Here is a 16689-nt window from a genome sequence, read left to right on the forward strand (position 1 = left end):
ATAAAACCAGTACGAGGACTCTATCTGGAGTGTGCAAAAATGTACTGGAGACACTTAAAAGATAACCTGGGAAGTCACTCAAAATGGCAAAGCATGGACCAATAAAACTTCTCTTTTTCACACTGGCAAAAAATTGTCAGAATCAGTTTTTTTTAGAACTCTGGAAATTAACTAATGGCTTAAAGCTTTAAGTCTAGGGAGCATTTATTCAAGAACAGCTGAATCTCAGTAAGAACTCTGTGACATTTTTAACTTTCCAGATTTCCATCATCCCCTCCCTAGTGCCACGGTAGTCTAAAAACAACAGCCCACAATCATGGCAGAATCCAGCAATCTAGCAGCCACTAGAGAAGGCAGAATGGGGTTAGAGATCCTTCAAAACCCCTATCCCAGAGAATTACTGGATGTGTCTGGTGGTTCCCTTAAGACACACCACTCACAGGGCTGCCTTTATTTGACTTGACAGAGTGCCAAAGTAAAACAGACTTTTCCCTGGGGGTGTCTGTCAAAAACAATCATAGACCACTGCTGCACATCAGGGCTGCCTGCGGCAGTGCATAACAGTTTTAAAGGGGAAAACAACAGGCTAACCAAAAAGCTTAAAAAGAAAAGTTGAGAAATAAGATATTCAAGAAGAAGCTTTGAAAGCTTCCCATATCCAGGGGATCATGAAGTCCACATGCATATAAGACATTTGTGCCAGATCAGGAAAGACCTGAAACAGTCCTAAGCTCTCACAACTGACCCTGAGGCTCTGCAGAAGCAAAAAGTAAAGGCTAAGGCAAAGTTGTAAAATGCCTAGTGGTGTACTATAGACATACCCAACATGCATACAGAGCCCCCTTGGCAGACTGGAGACTTATTAGTTACAAGTATTTAAAGAAATCTCTATCAAATCATTAGCTAACCACTAAGCTAACCAAGCAACAACTCTAGTGGCCATACACAACAAAAAAATACATAAACTTCAAGAATTACTTCAGAAAAGTCACTACATAAAAAACAAAAACAGCAAAAAAACCCCCAATAAACCTTGGAAAGACGGAAGACTCTGGTTTCCAGAGTTGCCACATTACAGTATTTTAAACTTCAGATCCCAACCAAAAATTAAGAGCCATGCAAAGAAACAAGTATGATCTACACACAGAATGTGTTCAAAGAATTAAAGGAAACTACATCTAAAGAACTAAAATCTGAGAACAATGCCTCACCAAAGAGAGAATACCAATAAAGAGACAGGAATTATAAAACAAAAAACTCTGAAGTTGGAAAATAAAATAATGCTTATGAATTATATTTCAAATCAAAGACTTTTTAAAAATCACCCATGTGCCAACGTAAGTAAATTTGGCTAAAAATGCATAGATTTAAACATAGTATTCATAAATTAACTTTACACAACTACAAGGACTCATGATTAACACCATCATTTCCTTCCTAAAAAAGATAAAAAATTCCTACTTCATCTCATCCATTATCTGGGTTCTCTCAACTACTTCTTTAATGTTCTCATTCTATTGGAAGATGAAACAAGAATAGAAAATTCTCAGGGCACCTGGCTGGCTCAGTCAGTAGAGCATGTGACTCTTGATTTAAGCCCATACTGGGGGTAGAGCTTACTTAAAAACTAAGTAACTACAGAATTTTCTTGTCATCTCTCCCACTGCTAGCAGAATTCTATCATTTAGTACTGTCTTCTCTCCTCTTGCATTTTTTTTTTTTACAAGATCCTATTTATTTATTTAAGAGAGAGACAGAGATAGCTATAGAGAAGCAAGAGAGAGCACAAGTGGGGAGGAGAGGGAGAAGTAAGGAGCCTAAGAGGGGGCTTGATCACAGGACCCTGGGATCATGACTTGAGCCAAAGGCAGATGCTTAACCAACTGAGCTACCCAGGTGCTCCGTCTTCTTCCATTTTCTTATGCTTCTGTTTCACTCGTGTATAGCAAGTCTAGGGATGCATTTTTAGCAAAACTGCACAACTACTTTAAATCCCTCATTGCCTATACTGCTGCTAAATATATTCGGTATCGTGAATTCATCAGGAATTCATTTTAATAGTATGAGAAAAGTGTAAAAAAAAATTCTTAGTGATCATTAAAATAATATAAATTTTCTGCCAGTTCTACACATAATATGCTGTTATATTTATATAAAACTGTCCTTTAACTGTATCAGACTATATCCAGAAAAACAGAAAATTGTATGATTATAACTGATGAAAAACCACAACTGAAACTTTACTGGTTCAGATGTACTACTATGTTGAGATGGATTAATATTTTAACTTTTTCTTACCATTAGCAAACCAAACCGGCTTTCAACTAAAATAGGATTAGTTTCTTCATTAGGAAAAACAGACCTATGAAGACTACTTCACTAGAAAATGCTTTTAAAAGACTGGAATTAAAGTGGAGAAAGATTAAAAAACAGTGAAAACACTGAAAGTATATCATGTAACCCAGTTACTAATGTTTCTAACTTCAAGAATATACAATTATGTTACCTTTTTTTTTTTAAAGCACTCATTTCCTTCTATTCTTCAAAATTACAATAATATATATAATTTTATAAAAAAGCCACAATGGGGTGCCTGGGTGGTTCAGTCGTTGGGCATCTGCCTTTGGCTCAGGTCATGATCCTGGGGTCCTAGGATCAAGCCCCACATTGGGCTTCCTGCTCTGCGGGAAACCTGCTCCTCCCTCTCCCATCCCCCCTGCTTATGGTCCCTCTCTGTCTCTCTCTGTCAAATAAATAAAAAATCCTTTAAAAATAAATAAATAGGGGCGCCTGGGTGGCTCAGTGGGTTGAAGCCTCTGCCTTTGGCTCGGGTCATGGTCTCATGATCCTGGGATCGGGCCCCGCGTCCGGCTCTCTGCTCGGCGGGGAGCCTGCTTCCTTCTCTCTCTCTCTCTGCCTGACTCTCGGCCTGCTTGTGATCTCTGTCTGTCGAATGAATAAATAAAATCTTTGAAGAAAATAAATAAATAAATAAATACCACACACTATCATCCAAAAAAATAACGGGTTTCATTTTTTTTTCTTTTCTTTCTTCTTAAAAAAAATTTATTTATTTATTTATTTGAGAGAGAGACAGAACATGAGCAGGGGGAGGAGAGAAAAGAGGGTGAAGCAGACTCCCTGCTGAGCAGGGAGCCCAATGATGCACGGCTTGATCCCAAGCACCAACTGAGCCACCCAGGCGCCCCTCATTTATTTTTCTGTCTATACATACACATATAGCTTTCTATGACCATACATATTCAGTTTTGTATTCTGCTTATTTCACCTTACTTTATGCTTTTAAGTAGTTCCAGTACTGTCTCATTATGTCTTCTATCTGATAAAATGTGTTATTTCCTTTTATATTTTACCATGATTTAAAATCTAAGTATCTTATGGAAAATGCTTATCAAATTCACCATTAATTTTTCTTAAAAAATATTTTTTCAATTATAAAACTATTGTGGAGAATTTGGAAAATACATAAAAATATAAAAAACCACCACTCATCAGTACACTACACAAAGACAACTAACATTAATATCCTGAAATGCTTACAAAACCAAAAGGCAACTAACAGAATGGGAGAAGATATTTGCAAATAACATATCAGATAAAGGGCTAGTATCCAAAATCTATAAAGAACTTGTCACACTCAACACCCAAAGAACAAATAATCCAATCAAGAAATGGGCAGAAGACATGAACAGACATTTTCTCCAAAGAAGACATACAAATGGCCAACAGACACATGAAAAAGTGCTCAACATCACTCGGCATCAAGGGAAATACAAATCAAAACACAATGAGATACTACCTCACACCAGTCAGAATGGCTAAAATTAACAAGTCAAGAAACAAAAGATGTTGGCGAGGATGCAGAAAAAGGGGAACCCTCCTACCCTTTTGGTGGGAATGCAAGCTGCTGCAGTCACTCTGGAAAACAGTATGGAGTTTCCTCAAGAAGTTGAAAATAGAGCTACCCTATGACCCAGCAACTGCACTACTGGGTATTTACCCTAAAGATACAAATGTAGTGATACAAAGGGGTACTCACACCCCAATGTTTATAACAGCAATGTCCACAATACCTAAACTATGGACATCTAGAGTCTAGATGTCCATCAACAGATGAATGGATAAAGAAGATGTGGTAGGGGCGCCTGGGTGGCTCAGTGGGTTAAGCCTCTGCCTTTGGCTCAGGTCATGATCTCAGAGTCCTGGGACTGAGCGCTGCATTGGGCTCTCTGCTCAGCAGGGAGCCTGCTTCCCTTCCTCTCTCTGCCTTCCTCTCTGCCTACTTGTGATCTCTGTCAGATAAATAAAATCTTTACCAAAAAAAGAAAATATGTGGTATACACACACACACATATATATATATATATATATATACATACAATGGAATATTATGCAGCCATCAAAAAGGGAAATCTTGCCATTTGCAAAGACATGGATGGAACTGGAGTGTATTATACTAAGCGAAATAAGTCAATCAGAGAAAGATAATTACCATATGATCTCACTGATATGTGGAATTTGGGAAACAAGGCAGAAGATCATGGGGAAGAGAGGAAAAAATGAAAAGGGATAAAACCAGAGGGAAACAAACTGAGTGTTGCTGGAGTGGAGGTGGGTCGGAGGGATGTGGTGGCTGGGTGATGGACACTGGAGAGGGTATGTGCTATGGTAAGTGCTTTGAATTGTGTAAGACTGCTGAATCATAGACCTGTACCCCTGAAACAAATTAATAAAAAATTTAATAAAATTTAAGAAAAAAATTCTGAAATGCTTTACTTTCTTTTTTCCTTTGATTTTATCTATAACAATTTTGTATATATATAGCACCACACTTAATCATACTTTTACTATGGAAGGGTGGACCAGTTCTAAGTTTTTGCTATCATAAGCAAAGATTTTTGAATACCCATAAATCATAACACAAATTTCTGATAATTTCTTCAAGAGAGAATTTTAGAAGGGAAAATACAGGCAGTTTGTCTTTGATACAAAATCAAGCTTTTAAATGTTTCTCACTTCAAGAATATTCAATTATGGATATCTTTTTTAAACATTCATTTCCTTCTATTCTTCAAAATTACAATAATAATATGTATAATTTTTTTCAAAAATAAAATAACCACATGCTGTCATCCAAAAAAATAACAGGTTTCATTTATTCTTTTTTTTTTTTTTTTTTTTTTTTAGGGTTAACTTGACTTTTAAAGTTGACACAGGGCACCTGGGTGGCTCAGTGGGTTAAAGCCTCTGCCTTCAGCTCAGGTCATGATCTCAGGGTCCTGGGATCGAGGCCCGCATCGGGCTCTCTGCTCAGCGGGGAGCCTGCTTTCCCCCTCTCTCTCTGCCTGCCTCTCTGCCTGCTTGTGATCTCTCTCTGTCAAATAAATAAGTAAAATCTTAAAAAAAAAAAAAAAGTTGACACAAATTTGCAAAACTGCTTTCCAAAAAGGGGCATCAATTTACACTAACACAAGTGTGAGCACCCACTTCACCAAAACCTTGCCATTACCATTTTTTTAATAGATTTTTATTTATTTGACAGAGAGATAGAGAGAGAGCACAAGTAGAGCAGCAGGCAGAAGGAGAGGGAGAAGCAGGCTTTCCTGCTTATTGGCAGGGTATACGCTCCCTGCATATTGGGCAGGGAGCCCAATAGGGGGCTCAATCCCAGGACCCTGGGATCATGACCCGAGCCGAGGGCAGACGCTTAACGGACTGAGCCACCTAGGCCACCCATTACAGTTTTCTTTCTTTCTTTCTTTTTTTTTTTTAAGGTTCTATTTATTTATTTGAGAGAGAGAGACAGAGCACAAGTAGGCAGAGAGACAGGCAGAGAGAGAGGGGGAAGCAGGCTCCCCAGTGAGCAGAGAGCCCGATGCCGGATGGATCCCAGGACCCTGAGATCATGACCTGAGCCAAAGGCAGAGGCTTTAACCCACTGAGCCACCCAGGCGCCCCATTACATTTTTAAAAGTATTTGCTAATATAGTAAAAAACAGCAGCTTACTGTTGTCCCAATTTACATTTCTTACTTATACTATGATGAAATATCTTTAGTGTGTATCAGATATTTCTCTTTCTTCTATATTTGTCTATAAATGTGTTTTCCTCATTTTTCTGAAGTATTCGTGTTTTTATAAATGCTTTACATCTTATGAAAACGAATGCTTAACCTATGAAAGGATTATACCATGGCTTCTGAGAGACTCAAAGTACAAGTTATTGTTATCATCCACCACTTTCTGACATTTTTGATACATTTATGAAAAACTAAGTTAATAAACATTTGCTATCTAGTTTAACTTAATACTTCTGTGAAGAGATCAAAGAGTTCTGTATCTTCATCCAACCTGAAAATTGTTGCTTTTGGATAAAGACACAAACTGCAACAACTTTCAGGTTGTACTGATCATACTTCTTCATGGCATTATGAATTACTGTGCAAAAAAGGATCCTACAAGAATACTGTCTAGAAATAAGTATTTCAATTGCCAAGATTAAAAGGAAAAGTCACTGTGCTCTGCAAAATGAGCAAGTATTTAGTAATAAGAAATATCTAAAAGGAAGTTTCTTGTTTAACCTGTCATGCAACACCTATTTTAGTCAATGACCATCCTGTAACATTTGCGAAATACTACTGGTTTAACACAAGTGCTTCTGAGAACTGTGTAGACCAAGGGTCAGCAAGTTATAGCCAAATCCAGCCACCTCTCCGTTTGTAAATGAAGTTTTATTAGAATATGTTAATTAGTCATGATCATTCATTTACATATTGTCTAATGGCTGCTTTCACACGAGAGCAAAGTTCAATAGTTGGCCTGGCAAAGCCCAAATACCTACTGCCTGGCTCTTTACAATACAGACAACTAAAACATCCAAGTAAATAATTTTACTTTGTAGTGCATGTATCAGCATAGATATCCAGATCTTAACTCATGGAGCTCATACGCTGGTAGAGTGACAAGACTTGTATGCAAAGAACTTACATCACAAGGTATAAAAAGCTAAATGCTAAGAAAAGGAGAGTAAGAGAAAATGGATAAGATTGCTTCCACTGGCGGGGCACCTGGGTGGCTCAGTCGTTAAGAGTCTGCCTTCAGCTCAGGTCATGATCCCAGGGTCCTGGGATCGAGCCCCGCGTTGGGGTGCCTACTCAGCGAGGAGCCTGCTTCTCCCTCTCTCACTCCCCCTGCTTGTGTTCCCTCTCTCTGTCAAATGAGTAAATAAAATCATTAAAAAAAAAATAAAAAGATTGCTTCCACTGGGGAAAATGAAGGAAGCACTTTTGCAATGGGTTTTGAAGGATGGAAAGACTTCTAGTGTGATGAAAAGCAGAGTTGCAAAAAAACTACACTCTGCACAGAGAAGCACAGTTAGGGAACAAATGCTAGTAAGCATTTTGAAGCCAAAGCTAGTGAAGGCTTTCAAGGTCAGGACTAGCAGTTTAGATTTTAAATATAATTAGGCTCAAAAGCAAGACAGTTACAAGTGAATAGAACTGTGCTTTAAAAGGATCAATCTGGGGGCGCCTGGGTTGCTCAGTGGGTTAAGCCGCTGCCTTCGGCTCAGGTCATGATCTCAGGGTCCTGGGATCGAGCCCCGCATCGGGCTCTCTGCTCAGCAGGGAGCCTGCTTCCTCCTCTCTCTCTGCCTGCTTGTGATCTCTGTCTGTCAAATAAATAAATAAAATCTTAAAAAAAAAAAAAGGATCAATCTGTCCATAGTATTTCAAATCAATTTAAGGAGACAGGTGATAAGGAAACTAGTTACAAAGCTATTAAAATAATCTAAGTGAGGAAGGTGGTGGCAATGACACTGGAAGAGGATACACTTGGAAAAATGGAATAAACACATTACTATCACAGCAAAACCACTCAAACACTTATGATCAGACAACACCATCTGGAAACAATATTAATCTCTTACTCATACACAGTAAAAACTCCCATCTCCTCTGCCTCTGAACAAACTAATTATTCCTAATTAGTTCTGATAATTTTCAAAAGAGGAACCACTTAAATACCACTTTCCCACGTTTAAACTAACTCTGAATACAAACACATATTAAAATTGAAGTCATTTGCTAGGGCTGTCTGCCGGACCTCTGGAAGGAAAGTCTGATCTTAAATTTGGGTTCTTAAATGCTTCTGAATCCTGTAAATAACAATGGATTTGCTTTGCAGCAGCTCTTCTCCAGGTATATAATGCCCTCTTTTGGAAGAAAACCATAAAATATCTTTCTCTATATTTTCCAAAGCACTATAACTTTATTGTTGCTTAAATTGTTAAATTTTAAGTTAACGATTCTGGTATTCAGACCTCAAATATTTAAATATACTTAACGAAGAAATTTACTTCTCAATGCTGGAATTCATCAGACTCATCTTTTTATTGATAAGATGTTATAATGAAAAACTTTTATATTTGTTCACTAAGAACAAAGCTGCAGCTTTCTTGTCAGTTGGCTTCTGGCTGAGCTCTACCAATGGAAAACAAAGATGATATACTGGAAGGTAGGAGAAAGGGAAAAAAACAAGTATTCCTCTCTGCCTTTTTCTCTACCTACCTAAGACATTAATCTCCACAGTGGCTTCAGCTCCTTCTGGAAGACTCTAGTTCCCAGGTAACCCTAGCCCTTGGCTTCCAGGACCTATATGCTACCTGAATCCTTCCCTTTATCATTACTTGCTCTTACTGCTGCTGATCTCTGAGTTGCTTCACCATCCCCTTTTTGGTTTCTTAAGTCTTTTATTACTTATGTACCCAATTCTCTGCAAGAAATCCCCCTAGGAAAAAGAAGGGAAGAAGGAAGGGAAGGAGGGATAGACGGAGAAAAGAAGAGCAAACTGGCCTAGCCCTAGCTTTTCTGGTTCTAGTATACCCACTGCCCACCAGCCTCATTTCACAATGCAAAAGGAAGAGCAACAATGTGCATAAACTTTCTAGACCGCTTGTGTACACCCATCCTTCTCAAATATTTCGCTTTGTATTACATGGTATGCCAGGATGTGAAACTACAGAATAGGCATGTCCATGACTGATGACTTTAAAAAAAATTAAAAAAAAAAAAAAAATATATATATATATAACAAATGACAAGGGTGCAGTCAATTCAATGGAGAACAGTCTTCCACAAATAATGTTGGCACAACTGGATACCCTATGCAAATAATAAAGTAGAACCCCTACCTCACACCCTATACAAAAATTAACTCAAAATGGATCACAGACCTAAATTTAAGAAGTAGAACTACAATACAGGCATAAATCTTTGTGACACAGGATTAAGGAGTGATTTCTTAGGTTAAGACACAAAAGTGTAGAAACCTATTAAGAAAACTAAATTGGACTTTCTCAAAACGGAACTTTTATGCTTTAAAGGATACTACCAAGAAAGTGAAAAGACAACCCACAGAATGGGAGAAAATATTAATAAACTGTATCTAATAAGGGACTTGTATCTAGAATATATAAAGAAATTTTACAACTCGTAAAAGCACAAATACTCCAATTTTAAAACAGGTAAATGATATGAAGACATTTCTCCAAACATGATAAATAAATGGCCAGTATCACTGGCCATTGGGGAAATGCAAATAAAATCATAATGTGATAGTTGTTCGGGGCGTAATGTAGGGAAATAGACTGCATCTGGAGCCAATTTTTTCAACAGAAGGAAAGCAATAAGCAAAGAAGTATCAAATATGTTCAATTACCTACCTATGCCTTATAAAATAATAAAAACTGAAAGAGAAGCTATCTTTCTGCCAGAACAAAGGAAGTACCAGATTAACAGACTGAAAAGTCTTTAGAAATACAGAAAATGACTCAAGTATTAGATAAGCATATACATGGGGTTGTTTCTGCTATAAGCTGTAGATTTCACAGGAAAACACTGTTTTGGCTGCTAAAATAAAAAATACTCATATTAGATATTATTGTGGTACTACCAATGGTACTTTCAAGAACTACCATAATTATACCTGAGCAATTACATTTAGCAGACAATTAATAACCACAAAAGTAGTCTTAGAAGAAACTACTTCGCTAATAAAAATTTCTAGGCAATTGGTGACATCTTAATAGCTCATTTTCAGGGATCTTTACACTAACAATTTGTCACATCAGTATTAGCTGTCTAAAACAACTTTGTGTAACTGCTTAGAAATAAATGAAATTCACAACTTTAAAAAATCTTAGATTATCCATGTACCACTCATGAAGAAAAAAAAAATCAGTGAGAAGTCTTTCTTTAAATATTCCTTTTGATAATTCTATAAATTATTTGATTATTCTGTAAATACCTAAGGCAAGAAAAGACATCAAATTCACAAGTTCAATTTAAAAAATTATATTTCTAACAATGCAATAGAAAAACATAGGTTCCCTTACCTCTTCATCATCATCAGAATCATTTCCAAACACTGATGGTTTTTGCAAAACAGGGTGCAACTGCTGTGCTTTCTTTGGCAAAATAAGCCCATACCTGCATTTTTTTTTTTGAAATAGAAATTACACCATTATACTTAAATGTTAAAAAATAATACATCCACTACCTCTTCCAGATGAAGCTACCAAGTCAAAACATGTCAAATAGCTTATGAACACATAAGATTTTTTCTGCTTTTCAGTGATCTCAAAATTCTAATGTCCATTAAGATTTTCTAAGTATTGCTTTTAAGCAATTATTTGCAGGTAAAGACCAAATTCAAACACCATATTAATCAAAGAGAATTAATTGAAGACTTCAGAAATGTTTTAGACGGTGAAGTAACAGTAATGTTTTAGAAAGAACACGTTAGTGGAAAGTTCAGTTTATGCCCACTAAAAATTAGAAAACACTCTAAATTATCCATGTGGTCGAACAAAAAAATATCTAGTCTTGTTTTGTTTTTCCCTACTGGATACTTACATAGTTTTAAATAAGTTATTGGATAATGTCACCCACGAGAAATTTTTAAAGATTACATTAACTGAGAAACCCAAGTAGCCATGGGCAGATGCCCATTACACTCTACCGAACTCATGAGCATCTCAGAGAACCATGCCATCAGATCCAACTCATTCAGCTTCTCACGTTTTGGCCTTTAAAATGCCGAGATCACGGGAAGTAAGGATTATACATCAAAGGTAAAACTTCCGAGAACACACAATATTTGTCTCTCTTGCGGCAATGTATACCCCAATTCCCTATGTGCCTACCCTTTTCTGAGGCTTCTCTGCACAACATTCCTAAAACAAGAAGGGAGGGCGGGAATCAGGACTTGAGCAGCCAAAGAGAACAAGGCCCTCTAAGGAAGCCAGGAATGGTCTCTCTTCTCATTGCCCATGAAAGCATCCAACCAGGGAGAAACTCAAGCGCGGGGTAGGAAGCAAGACTGAGGGGCCTCAGACCGAGCTTTTGGAAAATAGAAAAGTCTCGCTCTCTGCCCCTCAGCCTAACTTCCTTTATTTCCTCACAAGTTTCTCCCTCAAACTTCGGGCTTCCATCCTGGAAAATGTGTGGGGGAGGGGAATATGTTCCTCAGGATCTCTCGCTTCTCCCCGTCTCTATCCCTGACGGCACAAGCCCCTTCACTTCCAGCGCACTTTTTCTCCTCGGCCAAAGACAAAGTCGCCGTGATTTTCCATTCCCAGCCTGACCCTAACTCCCGGATCACTCACTACCTGCCCGGAATCGCCATCTTGCTCTCGTCTCCGCTGAACGTGGCCGACGCCGACGTCACGCAGACGCAGACGCAGACGCCGACGTCGTCACGTAAACTCTCGCGCGGATTTGGGAGGTCTGAACCACTTGGATCCACTGAGAGTCCGGCCTTTGAGTTCCTTACGCGCTGTAGGAGACCCAGTCCTACGGTCTTCGTCTTTGTTTGGAAACCAACTGGCTGTCTAGAAATTAATGCGAGGAAAGGAATGACAATTCTAGGCCATTAGCTCCCAAAGTGTGGAGCGTCACCCGGGAATTCGTTAAAAATGTAAATTCTCTGGCCCTTTCCCGGACCTACTGCATTAAATGCATCCCCATCCGGGATGGGGCCCAGCCATCTGAATTTTAACGAACCCTGCAGGGAACTGTGATAATCACTCAAGTTTGAAAAACACTGCCCTAAGGCTATCGATTTTTTTTCCCCCCCCGCCGAGGTATTCAGTGTGAGTATAGCTGGCACAGGGTAACTTGGCAGAAGATAAAAACCTATACGTGAATACTGGGCATATGCTCATTGGACGAAATGATTCATAACATGGTGGTAATGCTGGGTATAGAAATCAAAATCATATAGGATCTATGTACATTTTTAAATCCAGTCACACTCCGTCTGTTCATTCACTAGCACTTGGCCCATTCCAAACTAGTCTTACAGCAGCCAAAGATATCTTTTCAATTACTGATAGAAGGATGTTAAAATCTCCAACTATAATTGTGGATCTATTTCTCCTTTTAATTCTCTTGTGTTTTGAAGTTCTGTTATTAGGTATATAAACATTTAGGATTGTTAGGTCTTCTTGCATTGATCTCTATACCGTTAAGAAATGACTCTCTTATTTCTCTCAATGTACTTTATCTGGTATTTATACAGTCCGCTTTGTTAGCATAGTACATCTTTTTCCATTCTTTTACTTTTAACTTATTTTAATCTATTTGTGTCTTTATATTCAAAGTGGATCTCATGTTGATAGTATATATTTGGGTCTTGCTTTTTTTGTCTAATAGGATGATTTCTTTTATTAGGGTGTTTAGAACATTTTCTTTAAAGCGATTAGGAATATGGTTGCAGTTTTTCTATTTCCGCATCTGTTCTTTGTTCTCTAACCCTCCCTGCTTTTTTTTTGCCCTCTTTTGGATTAATCAAGGAATTTTTATGATTGAGCTTAAGATTTTTATGATGCAAACTCTTTGTTGGCTTACTGGCCATACTTATGTTTTTAGGTGTTGCTTTGGAGTTTCTCATATACACCTTTAATTTTTCTCAGTCCGTCTTCAATGATGACTATACTTTTCTATGTATAATTTAAAAAACCTTACAAAAGTATTTTCCTCTTAGACTTTGTGTTACTGTTTTCACACATTTTATTGCTACTTGTGTTATAAACATATAAATTATTTTTGCTTTAAGCAATTATCTTTCGAAAACATTTTTAAAATAAGAAAAATATTATGTTTAACCACATATTTACCATTTATGTGTAGGTGGGATTTCTTCATATTATAGCCATTCTTTTTTTTTTTTTTTTTATGTGGGAAGGGTCTAGTGGAGGGAAAGCGAGAGACTCTTAAGTAGGCTACACAACCCAGTGCAGTGAAGCCCATTATGGTTTCAATTTCACCCTGAGATCATGACCTGAGCCAATATCAAGAGTCAGATGCTTAACTGACTAGGCCCCCCAGGCATTCTTTTTCAAACAGCTTTGTTGGGATATGGTTTGTAATACATTCAGGGAGTTGTGCTATCATCACCGCAATCAATTTTAGAATACTTTTAATGCCCAAGAAAGAAAGCATGTATCTATCAGTCAGCCATTTTACCCTATACCCTTTGACCCTAGGTAACCAGTAATCTACTTCTGTCTCTTTGGAATTGTAGTACTAATCCGTTTTTGCTCCATGTACCTTGAAACTCTGTTATTAGATGTATAAATACTTAAGATTGTTATGACTTCTTTTTTTTTTTTTTAATATTTTTTTTTTAAGATTTTATTTATTTGACAGAGAGATCACAAGCAGGCAGAGAGGCAGGCAGAGAGAGAGGAGGAAGCAGGCTCCCTGCTGAGCAGAGAGCCGGATGCGGGGCTCGATCCCAGGACTCTGAGATCATGACCTGAGCCGAAGGCAGCGGCTTAACCCACTGAGCCACCCAGGCGCCCCTTGATTGTTATGACTTCTTAATTAATGGAGACCTATTTTTCATTATGAAATGACCTTCTTTATCATGGTAATATTCTTTACTCTGAAATCTACTTTGGGTGCTATTATTCTGGTCACTCCGCCACTCTTTTGACATTAACTACTGGGAAAATCAAAAGATGTTCAGAAAAGGAAAATAGTTGTAATTTACTACATGGCTAAGCCCTAAATAGCATACATAATCACAATAATGCAAACGCTGAAGATCAACATATTCTAATTTAAATTACAATGTAATATATTGGAAAGAATGGAGGAATGGGAGATGTTTATGTGTTTTTGTGTGTGTGGACACACATGCTGGGGAAGAAGCTAAATCTTTGTAATGCAAACTGGGAGGCTAATAAATATTGCTTAAGTCAGGAAAAAAAAAATGTAGCCACACAGTATGTTATTTCACACTGTGGAGGTACATGTCAAAACAAAAGCCAAAATAGAAGTTGGGAAACTTTTATAATTTTATTTATTCATTTTTTTTTTTAGATTTTATTTATTTATTTAACAGACAGAGATCACTAGTAGGCAGAGAGGCAGGCAGAGAGAGAGGAGGAAGCAGGCCCCCTGCTGAGCAGAGAGTCTGATGTGGGTCTCGATCCCAGAACCCTGGGATCATGACCTGAGCCAAAGGCAGAGGCTTAACTCACTGAGCCACCCAGGCACCCCAGAGGTTGGGAAACTTTTTATGCCAAGGGTCAGATAGTAAATATTTTGGTTTTGTGGGTCTTAGGGTCTTAGTACCTGTGGCAGGTATTCAGTTATGCCCTTGTAGTGCGAAGGCAGTCATAAACAATTGGGCATGGCCTTTCCTTCCCTCCACCTTACCTTTCCCTTTCCCCTCCCCCCCCCCCCTTCCTTCCTTCCTTCCTTCCTTCTTATCTAGCTATCTATTAAATAAACTCTACGCTACATGTGGGGCTTGAACTCAGGACCCTGAGAACAAGAGTCACTTGGTCCACTGACTGAGCTAGCCAGGCACCCCTGGGCATGGCTTTTCTAATAAAACTTTATTGTAATAGGCAACTGGCCGGATTTAGCCTGTGGGCTGTGTATTAATTCCTGAGCTAAAGGAATTGAAAATAGTCGACTCAGAAATAAGAAAAATAGGGGTGAAGAGGGACTGAGAAAGGCTCTGGTCTTAAAAGGTATAATAGGATGACTCTTTAAACGGTAAGTATCTGTTATTTTGCTTAAAATAAAGAATCAATAAAGGGTAAAAATAAAGCCCCCCTGCCAAGACTGTCTGCCTCTTGCTTAAAGAGACTGAATGCAGAATTAGTTACACAAAATTACCCAGCTCAATATGCTATATATAATGTGAGCTTTTGAATTGCTGTATTGAATCCTGTATTCTCCCCTTGCCTTTGGGATGTTGCAGTGAAGCAATTGTGAGATTTTTCCCAAAGGTAGAACACTGATTTCTCAGATGCAGTGTTTCAGAGAGTTCAAGTTCTTCAAACCCTTGGCAGAGTTTGCAGCAATGGTGGTACCTACAGCAGTGAATCAGAGACACAGAGAAGCCTCCTAACTTTTGAACCCAAGTTTGGGAACTTTAATTGAAGGTGCTGAAAGGACAGAAGCAGGGTAAAGCCAATAAGAGATGGTATCATCACTACCATACTCCTGACTGTTACACAACAGAGAATTCTGACTAACTTAGACTTTCAGAAATAAGACCTCAAGAATAAAGCAGTTGACTAGAATTGGATCCAGGGTAACTGCAGGGTCCTTAGCACCCAAGATAATGGATGTTCCATTTAATCTTTTGACATTAATGTTACTTATGTTACTTCCTTACTCTTTCAGTCTCTGCTGCTTTTTGTACCCTCTCTGCCTTTTTGTGCATTCTTGTCCCAAACCAAACTACCCATTCTCTAAACTTGTTCTCTACCAACAATTTCTGCTAATTTTTACTGTCTGGAAGGCAGTTTGCTTTAATTGTTTAGGGCCTGGTATGACACTTTTTGGTCTCTCTAAATACTTACCCCCCTTCTAGCCACTGCTCCTATTACTGTTTCCCAGTTTGGTTTATCCATGGTTTAGTTACTTTCAATATTAGACCATTTCACAAATTGGTTTCCCTTTGAAACCAATTTGTGGTTGAAACCAATTCCCTTTGAATTACGATCAACCCTAATTCAAAAAGCTGTGGCTGGAGAGTCAGGGCCACAGAGAACAAGATATGGCCACCAAGATGTGCCTTACTAGTTGTGGTCTATGGGCAAGACAGTCTAAGCCCAGGCAGTAAACTGAGGGACGGTAAGATAGAGTTATAGAGCTAATGACTAGGAGACAGAACACCCTCTGAGGATAATTACCATGTCTATGGACAAAGAAATAGGCAATATTTAATTTATTGATATTATCTATTAAGAGAAGTCTTTATAATAAAATCATATGGGGGAGAGTAAGAACACAGAGTTAATGATGTAGAGTGGGGTTAGGTGGGAGTAGCATTACATAAACCTCACATGAGAAGAATGAAAATTCCCTAAATTACCTGCAAAGATCTTTGGAGTCAGTGGATTGGAGATGTCTATGGAAGTTGAGGGCAGCTGGTAGCTTAATCATACTTAGATTAATGGGGAATGGGAAGTCAATCACAAGAAACCACATACTGTATGATTCCATGCATATAAAATGTCTGGAATAAGCAAACCCATAGAGAAAGGAAGATAAATATTTGCCTAGGGCTTGAGTGGAGGAAAATGGAGAGTGACTACTAATGAGTATGGGGTTTCTTAAGGGGGTGATGAAAATGCTCTTAA

At 38.2% G+C, this 16689-nt stretch overlaps 1 protein-coding gene across 2 annotated transcripts in view; it reads right to left on the bottom strand.

Moving 5' to 3' along the window:
* Positions 1–11745, bottom strand: part of LOC111151797 (nuclear speckle splicing regulatory protein 1) — an 89472-nt gene extending 77727 nt beyond the window's left edge. Inside the window, exons 1-2 of one of the 2 annotated variants that reach the window (XM_022510001.1) lie at positions 11686–11745; positions 10414–10507 (exon numbers count right to left, since the gene is read on the bottom strand). Coding sequence is in view for 1 of the 2 variants with exons in the window: in XM_022509999.1 (XP_022365707.1) it covers positions 10414–10507; positions 11689–11705 (111 nt within the window). In the remaining variant the exon portion in view is untranslated. The remainder of the gene's footprint in view (positions 1–10413; positions 10508–11685) is intronic. The other variant, XM_022509999.1, reaches the window with a different exon arrangement.
* Between the last annotated feature and the right edge of the window lie 4944 nt (positions 11746–16689).

This window comes from Enhydra lutris, unplaced genomic scaffold, assembly GCF_002288905.1.
Source record: "Enhydra lutris kenyoni isolate GAN:26980312 unplaced genomic scaffold, ASM228890v2 scaffoldscaffold26, whole genome shotgun sequence".
Classification (NCBI taxonomy): domain Eukaryota; kingdom Metazoa; phylum Chordata; class Mammalia; order Carnivora; family Mustelidae; genus Enhydra; species Enhydra lutris.